At 47.8% G+C, this 10,893-nt stretch overlaps 1 protein-coding gene across 3 annotated transcripts; it reads right to left on the bottom strand.

Annotated features, from left to right (window-relative positions):
- Positions 1-1,520: 1,520 nt before the first annotated feature.
- Positions 1,521-10,702, bottom strand: st8sia5 (ST8 alpha-N-acetyl-neuraminide alpha-2,8-sialyltransferase 5). Of its 3 annotated transcripts, XM_057018736.1 has the most exons (9): positions 9,963-10,702; positions 7,020-7,127; positions 6,642-6,737; positions 4,688-4,780; positions 4,071-4,157; positions 3,835-3,979; positions 3,629-3,741; positions 3,462-3,554; positions 1,521-3,383 (listed from the first exon to the last, which is right to left on the bottom strand). In XM_057018736.1, the coding sequence occupies exons 1-9, from the start codon at positions 10,106-10,108 to the stop codon at positions 2,921-2,923; spliced, it is 1,344 nt and encodes a 447-aa protein (XP_056874716.1). In that variant the 5' UTR covers positions 10,109-10,702; the 3' UTR covers positions 1,521-2,920. The 3 variants fall into 3 exon arrangements, with proteins under 3 accessions (XP_056874716.1, XP_056874717.1, XP_056874718.1); XM_057018737.1 differs by lacking the exon at positions 6,642-6,737 and having other exon boundaries at positions 9,963-10,680; XM_057018738.1 differs by lacking the exons at positions 6,642-6,737; positions 7,020-7,127 and having other exon boundaries at positions 9,963-10,690.
- Between the last annotated feature and the right edge of the window lie 191 nt (positions 10,703-10,893).

Here is a 10,893-nt window from a genome sequence, read left to right as displayed (position 1 = left end):
GTGAGGCTCTGGGTTCAGGGCAGGTATACACACCGGGGCCACGAGGAAACCGTCAGGACATGTCGTCTTGAGCGCGACACTGCTCATGAAACATTAGTGTCACCTCGGCGCTCACGTGACCGGCGGGAGAAAGCCCTGTGAAAAAGGAGCCTTCCACAGAGAACTTATCCCCTCTGCCACGACGGCCTCCATTATTCATGGCGTTGGGATCGCTTTACGGGCCGGGGGCATCTCGCTTTTACCCGCAGTCACACGGACACTGGGGGACGCTGGCGGGCATGCGCTCGCAGAGGATCGGATCTATTTGTTTACAACCACTGGCGGCAAAAAGATGTTTTTTTCATCAGATCGTGTGTATGTAGAAAGGCCCAAGATGGAGGAGCACAACTTCCTGTCTTCTATGCCAGTAACATGGAGGGAGGAGGAAGTTGCTTCACACATGTGTGGGATTATTAATTAATTATGTAACATCATTCTTCTTGTGTGCGTCTGCAAAGGATGATAGGATCTGTTGCTTGGTTGTGGAGCATCGGTTGGAGACTACTTTTCACAATGCATTATGGGATGCACTGAGCGTACTAAACAGTACAGAGCGATCCCCAATGAACATTTGGACAATACATACAGTGCATTCTAGTTAGTGTACTCTATAGTGAACAGGAGCCTGATTTCTGACACTTCTTGTGTTAAGCTAGCTGGATAGAATGTTGTACAAGTTTAGACTCATGTGAGACTGACATGAAACGTGTTGAAGACTCAGATGAGGATTTAAGGCTAGCAGATTCTTAGATTAGCCGCAACCACAGAAATGGAACTAGTTTTAGCTCTGTCCGATGTATCTACTGGTGCAATGATTGCAAGATACGCGGTCATTATTTGATATTTTATTGCTTGTGCTTCACCTGCCAAACACAAATTCCTCTTTGCAGGCTCTCTATCACACATCTGCTCTTGACTGGGAAGCAATTTATCCCCATTAGCTTTATTGCTGCCACCCGACACCTGATATTGTCGGCACCTCGGAGGGCAGAGTTTGGCCATATTGATCTTTCAACATCACATTACCCAGCGTGCACTGGAGTCAAATGCCATTTGATCCACCATGCTGAAGAATTATAACTACAGCATATAAACACGTTATATTTCATCCCCAGCAATCCAGTCGATGCAGAAGCCTCCATCCCTGGGTGGACAAGATCCTGCTAAACTCTAAAAAACTGTCTCCTCCACCCCTTCACGCTGACCTCTAACGTCTCAGCTTTGCTGTCAGCATGAAGAGCTCAGCAGTTGCAGCACCGGTCACATCTAATCTCCAACACGTCGGTCATCTTCTACCGAGCACCGAGACGCCATCGACACCTGCTGCCGCTGAATTATTGAAGTGCTGACTGCACCTTTATTTAATGAGTTAATTTGACAAACTGGTCTAAACTGAGACAGCTAACCAGCGCTTGTCATCTGCGGCGAGGCTATTTATGCTATCAATAATTCAAATGGACCGAAAGACAAAGACACGTGCGAAAATTCAAACAAGTTTATTTACAAACACAATAACAGTATAAAGAAAGATCACATAAGAATATATATCAGCTTCCTTTCTCGTAATTTCCATCCTTTTCGGTTGAGTTTGTAGAACAATTTGGACCAAGTCAAAAGGTTTCCGGTGGACATGTGGATTTTTTAAATGTACTTTTGGATCTTATAGGAGATGAAATCAGCCATTAAAGGTGAGGAAGCGTGGAAAGAGGACAGAAATAACATAAATCTATGGCCTCTTCGACTCGCTTTACAGCGTACAACAAAAAGAAACGAGTAAAAAATTTCACACATCCGTGGTGCTATAATGCAAAGAGTGCTCAGGGTTCAAAGGGTAGGGAGGAATTTAGAAAAGCGCAGCAACCGTCTTCGATCCTTCCCGTCTCCAAACAGTGGAAAAATCCACCGTGAAAAGGTCTGTGTGTGTATATATATTTCCAAAAAAGCACTGTGGACTTCCGTCGAAGTGTAAACATATCTCAGTGACCACTGAAGCAGGCACACACAAAGCCAAACACAGAGTCGTCATGCAGAGCGTCACGTGATTATGGATGACTTCAGCTGTTCAAGTAGAATATAAGCTAACAACAGCTCCTGGAACCCGACACCATAGAAGGTCTGATGTGCTACTTGATTCCAGAGATAAGCTAAGATGTAGCCTGGCGTACGCCTGTTTGACAGGTCAGATGTGCTGTATGGGTGCACCGGTGTCTCGTAAGGCAGTGTGGTTTAAGACTGGGACGACCAGGAGAGGCTGCATCGATGTTGGCAATTGGACGTCAGCCTTGTTTTGCTAAAAGCTGTAAAATTGCCGCTGTAAAATCATTACCTGGCTTTTATTCAAAACCTGCTCTTTGATTTCACCAGCAAAAAACCCCAGGAAACCTTCAAACAGGCCATTAAAAAAAGAACAGGCCTGGTCGATATCGTTTTCAAATGCAATCATTTGGATCTGGTGGAAATAGAAAATACAAAAGGAGACCATTTGTATGGTCAGAATTGGATCTTTTTATCTCTCATTTTGGGTTTGGCTTCATTTAAAGGCTCTTGCTCTTTTTGTTACACACACATTAAAAGCTGCCGCACCCAAAAGGCGTCAGGAGGACGCGGAGACACCCGCACTACCACCCACGTCAGCGCAAAGTAGAAAGAAAACACCTCTATACAGTGGAGACACTAGAAAACTTCACAACATCACGATGAGCAACACTTTCCACGTCCTACACAAGCATCGTATGGTTAGAGTGGAGCAGAACCGTAGCGGGTCCTCCAGGAACACGTTAATAAAGAGTGTTGGCGAGTAAAGCAAACGACCTTTGACCTGTTGACACGGAAGCTCGGCTCTCTCTCACCTGACAGGTGAAGCGGGGAGAGCACTGCGCGTTCACGTGCACTGCCCTGTGTGCACGTTCACGATCCCCCGGGTGTGCATGTGAATGAAGTTGAATATTTCGTGGGGCATGGCGTGGAAGCCGGGCCGCGGCTTCACGTTGTCGTAGTAATGGTGGGTGATGAAGATGCCAGAGGGGTTCATGGGAAACGCCCAGAAACCGTACAGATGGACCTCTTCGCACATCTCTAGGGCAGCGGTCACGAGCATCAGGCCGCTGCTGAGCCGCTTGGCCCGGACGCCCTGCACGGCCCAGAAGCGCTGCACGTTGAGGAGGTACTGAGGGTGGAAGAAGAACACGCCCCTCTGGGAGTCGAAGTCGTCCAGCATGTACTTGACCCGGAACGACACGTCGGTGTTGCGGGTGTTGTAGAACGCCGGAAGCACCGCTGACGAGTTTTCGTAGTTCTGGAGCACCTCGTAAAAGGGGCGGCGCCATTTTTCCAACTTCTGAAATCTTCAGAGGGAGGCAGACGTGAGAGACCATCACAAGGACGGAGAGACCAAAGGACCGAGTTCGGCCATGTTTGATTACCTCTCGGTGATAATACTGGGGTTTATTGACACCAGGTCCGTTTTCGTGCCCACGTCTGCCGAGTACTTCTCGCTGATGGGTGGAATGTTGCACCTGCACAGAGAACGCCGTCAGCAAAGGGTCCAAATGTGTCTCAGATTCCGGATCCGACCTTTGAGCGGAACTACCTGAACACGAAATCCGCAGAGTCGATTTCCTTCCCGCATTTGCTGTTCTTGATGATGCCGCCGTTTCCCACCACAGCACATTTCTTGAACTGCGATTTGGAGTAGGGCATGTCCTGGGGGGGGGGGGGGGAGAGGGAGACGGATACAGGAATCATCTTCTGGGGGGGTGGATGGAGGGTGCTCAACAACAGAGCGGAAGAACTCACATCTGGGAACATTTTGAAGACCTCGGCGGTGATGGGAAGGATCCCGCTGGTGTCCACCTCGTACCGCAGCTTGGTGCCCGCGGGGGTGTTCCTCTTGGTGGTGAACAGGAAGGATGGAGCATTGCAGCAGCGGGACAGAGACATCCTACAGCGGGCGGAGAAGAGCAAGGAGACGAGTGTATCATAAAAAAAGCCTCGCGCTGGTAGTGAGCCTGACATTTGTGTGGAACTCATACTTGAAGTTGCTGGTCTCCTCCTTGTTCTGCTCCCATCTGCAGATCTGCAGGTTCCTCCATCTCTCGAACAGATCCGAGGTTTTCACCCTGCAGAGAGACTCAGAAAATGAGACGCCGCGTCCTCGCAGCCGTAGTCCTGCGTTCCCGCTCTGCTCCACTGAACCCGCTGATCAGGACTACTGGAGCACGTCCGCAAATAGACGTCCTCGAACTGACATTTGCCGCAGAGACGTGATGCGTTCAGGGAGACAGGGCGTTCTCAGATGTGGCTCGCGGCCACCGAGGCTCAGAGCATCTGTCTGACATTATTGCTGGATAGCCTGAGGGACGGGTACAGAAGTTCACTGGTCTATTAGATGGATTTCAAAGAAGCGAGGAGACGAGCATCTCGGATCGCCATCAGCACAACGGGATCTTTGAGGGGTGTAGAAGGAGCTCGCCGGCTAATGGCTGCACATTGATTGAAACTTGATGCAACCAGATCCTACAAAAGCATCTGGTGCCACAGTGACCTTGATGAGTTTGTTTCTGGTTTGGAAATAACACCAAATAATCACATGACCTCCTTCAGGAAGCAGCATCGCCTTACAGTTTGGACAACGTCAACTTCGACTCACATCGTCAGGACTTTGACATCCATAATCTCCTGCCTGAGCTCCCTGCAGGTGGTGGAGTTGTACTCAAAGGGACCATCATAGTTCCCCAAATACCTGAAGAGATAAACAGAGTCACCGTCTGCCAAACCGCGCACGCAGAAGTCCACTAAAGGAGGCTATATTGACGACAAGATGTGCTGGACTGACTATGAAATAATAAGAGGTGTAGCACTGCTGGGTGACGGATGGCAGACGAGACGAGACTGGACCTTTAGGAGTCACAACATGACAGCAACACACTGTTTTACTGGACACTTGCACCAGATTCTGTCCCATCTTAGTCTAAACCAACGAATGCGCCAACACCTCTGACATCGTCGCTTTTACTGTTCATTGTGACAAGATGTTGCCTGGTTTAACTGCTGTGGTTTATTAGCTATGATTTTAACATCACATTTGTTTTGTTTGTAGTACCATAGTGTATTTATACTGTACATGCCGACTGGATCTCTGGACAGGAAACACACGGGTGTTCATGCAAACGGGTAATCGTAACCTAAGGGTGACGTTTTTCTCTAAGCCTTGAGGATTTACACACTGGAATGGCAACAGTCGGTGTGGTGGTGCGTTTTGGTGCGTAAGGATGGCTCTGCAGGATAAAGGGTTCGTAGGTGTCCACAGCATGCACGTCTGGATGCGTGTGTGAGACCGGGTTTGCAGATGGAGGCGGTTAGGATGGAGGTCTCTCTGCATTTAGTTTTTCTGTTAATTCTACAATTTGAAAAGGAAACACACTAGGAAACAATTAGGAACAACACAATTTTGCTTCTAAATTGGTACAAATGCTTTGAACATATGTTAGCAAACCTCAAATAGATGCAATCTACCTGTTTATTGTTGTTTTGTTTGCACATTTATGTGGGAAAATGCATGTTTCCAAACAGCAAAATGCTTAAAGATTATGAAAAAAGGTGCCAATCAAATTCATCTGCATTTACAGGAACCACCCCATACATACCCTTCTGAAGGAGCATCTGAATCTGGACATTTCACTTGTATTGTTTTAGGGATGGTCAGGGGATTCAATGCTAGAATGGCATCGACTGCAATGTGCACGTGTTAGAAGGCCGTGTCAAACAGAAAGGATAGATGATGGAAAATGGGTGACATTGCAGCGCATGACTGTTGGGAGGGATGGAATGGAGAAATGGATAAGAACGGAAAGAGCATACATCAGTGAAAGGATGTGTTAAAGGAACCGGATGCTGGGGTGGAATCATCCAAATAAGAGGTGAAACTGGTTGTCTACATCCTCCTGACGAGGCACTGCAGTTGGGAGCTTTGTATCGTCTGTCTGAGAGTTGAACGGGACCGTCGGTGCTTGCTTTAGCTAAGATGATAAAACCTCTGCAAGTGTTGCTGGTTCAGTGCTGAAAGCTAGGTGCTGACTGGTGTAGCTCAGTCAGGTCCAGATCAGATTGTGTAAATTCTGCCATCGACTGCTCGGTGCAATAAGAATTAGGAGGTTTGGAGGAAAACCCTGGTAGCACGAAAGGAGGAACATCCGGGTCGCAGAGAGACACGATGCAGATGTGAGAAGTGGAGGAAGGGGGGAGCAGGGAGGACGTCCACACTATGTACATGGCACACACACAGAGCGGTGCAGAACACGAGACACACAGGCGGAAGAGGACAAGGCATCTGGAAGATGGGTGCTGGATGGGAATACAGAGGAAGGAGGAGAAACCAGGACATCAACAGGAGGCGGTACGACCCGCCCCAGAGGGGAAGGGGGGGGGGGGGGGGGGGGGTCTGGGGTCGATGTGAACGGGGTAAGACAACATGCAAGAGCAAGTCTGGAGTGCAACCACCACTGCAAAAACATGAGAGTTTGTACCTTTCAAAACTAATGAAACATATAGAGGCATTCTTGGGTTTCTGTGAAAATACTTAAAATGCCTTCAGACAGGCCTACCTGTGAGAGCGTTTTTTTTTCTTCTGAATATCGGCTAGGCAGGGTGTGACTATTACGGAGATCTGTGAATCTGGCTGAAAATTCTGACGGAAACATCTGTCAACATGCAGACAGGTTAAGTTAGAGTTAAATGTGTGACGTAGTCCCGCGGCATCACCAGCCCTACTCACTTCCTAAACCTGCTGATTTCAGAATAAAATGGCATTTATGCTGCAGCTTGTGTTCTGTCTGTAGCACCTGTTGCTATCAGCAGCCCAGTCCATGCATGCAGGGCTGGGTCCACACTACAATGGATCTGAAACTTGTGTTCTCTAGCTGTCTCTCTCACACTCCCTTTTCTCAGAGGTGTTGCAGTGCAGTTAGTTTACGGAGAGGTACCTTTTCCTTCCGTTTCTGGCCGGCTTCAGAGATCCGTCATCCGAGAAATTGACGGGACCCGTCCAATTTCCTGTCTCGTCCCCTTTGAGTCGGCTAAACTGTTGTGCACTAGCAAGAAAATGAGTCAGTTTATGAGGGATTTATTTGTCCATTGATCCAAGCTCCATGTCTTTTCTCACAAAAACTCAAATTTGCACACACACAAACACACACACACACACACAACAGGCTGGACCTGCTTTTTGGCTAAAGAAAAACAGTCAATAAATGACACCAAACTTGATTAGAATGAATTATCTGCTGTTTCAGAGGCTGGCTCATTGACTGTGCATCTAAACAGGGGAGCTCTGACATCACTGCTCTGCTGAAGCTGAACCAGAAGTCCTCAGAGAGCCCCCACAAGGCGATACGCTTCCCTCCGTAATCCCATTTCACCTAAATACATTAGCTCTGTGTGTGTGGGGATGAACTGGACAGCACATATGCTGACCTGTTCACCACATGCACACTCAGAAAGAGGGTCTGGGTTCTGTGAATCAATCTCATGATGGGGCCATGAGGTCAACAGTTCCTTAACATCCACCTGAGGTCACCTTTGTGAAGGACATAAAGGCCAATTATAAACAAAGGAGCGGGAGCACCCTCTGCTGGTTGTCAAGTGATATTACAGTTTGTTTATTTTTTAAATCCAGTTTAATTTGAAACTTTTCTTGGTTGAATTAAGGCCTCCCTGGTACAAAGGATGGATTTGTATTAAAAAAGCAACAGGTATTTTTTTTCTTTTTAATGTTAGCATTCTGAAAGAAGATACTGGCTGCATAGAACCTTGAGTGATTCACTTCTGAGTGCTCTGTGGGAGTTTTGAGCTTGATTTTATAAATCAGCTCATAAATGCTGGTCTGTTGCTTTATTCAGCTCCCTACACCCCCTCACTGACACTCAGCTCTGATTTTCTTGTCTGTAAGTGGCTGCAGGCCGGCACCACAACCAGAACATCAACCATCCAAACAGAATCTTTCCGCAGTCATCGAGTTGATCTTAAATTATGATGCAAAGTGGTTGAAATAACACCCAACATTTTAATCTCACTATACCTCTAGCTCCCATCCCTACACATTATGTTCACTTGATACATTTAAAGTCCATTTTCATCCCACTAATTCAGTCTTGGATGCTAAACTAAACAGTTTTGGGCACTAATCTAAGCATTAGCTGAGATAAACAGCCTGCAAAAAGTTGTTCTCAAGCGTTAATGTGCTCAAATCTGGCCTGAAGCATCTGTCATGGACGGCAGCCAGATTCAGGACGTATTGATGGTTGAAAAGGAATTACAAATCCATTTGATCATTTCTGCCAACCTATCGTTTGCATATACCACGGCGGTTCGTACGGCTCTTCTTTTTTTTTTGATGACAAAAACTTCAGAGATTAAAATGTACCTGCAGCTTAACAATTTTTCTTTTTTAAATCCTTCACTTCCAAGCCGATGGGCCCATTTTCAGCCAAGCGCCTGGGGTGCAGCTCTCTGCGGTCACGAGTATTTTTAGATGTCACCCTCTTTAAGTCAAACAGAGATGAACATTTATTTGTCTTCCTTCAACAAAAAAGTGTGTCGCTCCCTCGGATCGCACCAGGAACTCCCCTGAGATGCTCTCTCACATCAGCCGGATGTGAGTTAAAACACTCAAGCTGATTCATATGACACCCTGGTGTCGTCTCAAAGAAATAGGAGCCATTCCAGCAGGAGGTTAATAGGAATCCCCCAGCGTTTGGTTTAGGCCTCCCTTGGCGTCTGCTGATGTGAGATGGCCATACTGTACACACACAATCATCTCCTCTCCCTCCCAGTTTCCTCACGCTTGTTTTCTCAGTTCTTCCCTCTATTTCTGCATCTCACACACACAAGCACACACATGCAAAAATAGTCATTTCGCCCTCTCTCCCGATGCTCCCCCACTTGCACTGAGGTGTGTGTGCAGACAGACTGGAGCAAAATGGCTGCCGCTGAGCCAGACCCCCCCACCCCCCAGCACCTCGAGCCCCACTCTATCTCCTGGGTTTTAGCGCAGCAGCATCAGGGTACAAGTGAGTGTGCAGGTCTGGATTCATGCATCCCACTGTAGAGAAGGTCGGGATGCCATGAATCCACGCTGGGCACCATCAGACAGCCCAGCAGGGGCAGCAGAGGAGGCGTCAGCGCCCAAACTGTACACACGCTCGACGTTGGCTTTGATGTAAACACATGCTGGGAAGTTTTCTTTGTTCTGTGACATTCCTGGAGATCAAAAATCCCTGATTCTCAGCATCTGCTCGCCTCACTGTGGCATCTGAGCTCAGAGAAACCGGGGCTGTGATTAAAGGAACGGCTTTGAGGTTTAGTCCGACAGTTGACGTTGAAGCCGTGTGTTGCAGAGGGCTTATAAAAGCTGCCTCTGCAGTGGCCGCGTGTTCACTGAGTAGCCTCCGTCACTGAATAATTTAACAGGCGCCGATGAGAAATTCCGTTCCATCTTTTCTCATCTGATCTGCACTTATCGCTTTGGTCTGCATTTAGGATTCTGTGCTGCCTCTGTAAGATGTAGGGTAAGACCAGTCAAGAAGGCTGAAAACTGAAAAAACAACCAAAGATTTTTTGCGGGGAGAAAAAACAAAACAAAGGGAGAACATCACCATACACCGGTGGGGCACTGTGTATGGCATGGATGTGATGCTTCTTTTCCAGAAAATATCAACAGAATTCAATGGAAATTGGAAATTGCATCTATGCCACTGGGAAAAAAGATGGATGATTAATTGCTATTGTTCTTTGCAGCCATTAAAGCTTGTTTTCCCCGGGCATCCTGACATGTGCTACTGATGATCTTTTCTTTTTCTTTTTTGCTCAAATCATCACCCATGTGAGACTGAATCTTTTCTTTACATTGGGTAACGAAGACCACTTACCTCTTAATGTAGTTTTTGCCAGAAAGAATCTGCTGTATTAAGGTGACCAGTCCGAATGCACAAATAAATATAAAGCAAAGAGACCTATTGCCGAGTATATCTTTGCCCGACGACGTGTCGGCGTATGCCTTCTTTCGGCGCAGCATCCAGGGCTGAGGATGACACCCGATTAGGTGTCTCTTTCCGCCGCATTCAGGACCGGGAGCGCCGGGGTCGCGTACGCGCCAGAGGGGACGTCGTCCATCACCGTTTGACCGCGCTGCTCTCAGCCCGCAGCATCATTGCTGCTGAATGAGAAACATCGCGACGGATCGACTTCTGTGACCTGAGCCGCGAATCCGCCGTGACCCCGCGGCAGTTGCGCCAAAACGGTTCTTGTTTTTGCGCCTCGAAGCGTTTCCGTTGCGGAATCGCGCAACGCCCGGATCGGTTTTGGTGCGCTTCACTACACAAACCCGCAATGTCCCAAACCAACGACGGGATCCATCCGAAATAATGCTGGAGGATTAGATGAACCGCATGCGATTGTTCTGATTTTAAATTACAATAACGCGCCTGACGCGAGCAACGAGCGAGAGAAAAACAAACCCATCCTTCATGGCTCGCCACAAATCTGAGCAACGCTGCGTGACTGTAATATTAAAAAGAGGGGGGGAGGGGGGCGGAAGATGGTGCGCCTTTTTCTCAGTCTGGAAGCCGAGCGCGCCTTGTTTCATTCAGACGCTCTTTGAGCCGAAAGCAAACCCAAGGTCACGGTGTGCAGAGATGCACACCCGCGTCCAGGTTGATCTCCGGCCAGGAAAACATGTCAGCTTTAGATAGGATCATCAATCAAGTCGGGTTTTCGTGAAGTTCGCTTGCAATAGCGCGTCTATAGTGTCGTTCTGCATCACCTGACCGTTTGAGAAAGATGCCAGGTGTTTTTTAAACA

This window comes from Takifugu flavidus, chromosome 20 (genome assembly GCF_003711565.1).
Source record: "Takifugu flavidus isolate HTHZ2018 chromosome 20, ASM371156v2, whole genome shotgun sequence".
Classification (NCBI taxonomy): Eukaryota; Metazoa; Chordata; class Actinopteri; order Tetraodontiformes; family Tetraodontidae; genus Takifugu; species Takifugu flavidus.
The sequence above is the reverse complement of the archived record's forward strand: the minus strand, read 5'-3'. Positions and strand labels throughout refer to the sequence as shown.

Coding starts and splice junctions, on each gene's coding strand:
- st8sia5 (XM_057018736.1), bottom strand. CDS start 10,108: ATGCTGCGCCGAAAGAAGGCATACGCCGACACGTCGTCGGGCAAAGAT. Junction 4,781..6,641: donor AAAAAAAAACGCTCTCACAG/GTAGGCCTGTCT, acceptor TTATCTCTTCAG/GTATTTGGGGAACTATGATG. Junction 3,555..3,628: donor TCTGCGGATTTCGTGTTCAG/GTAGTTCCGCTC, acceptor TTCTCTGTGCAG/GTGCAACATTCCACCCATCA.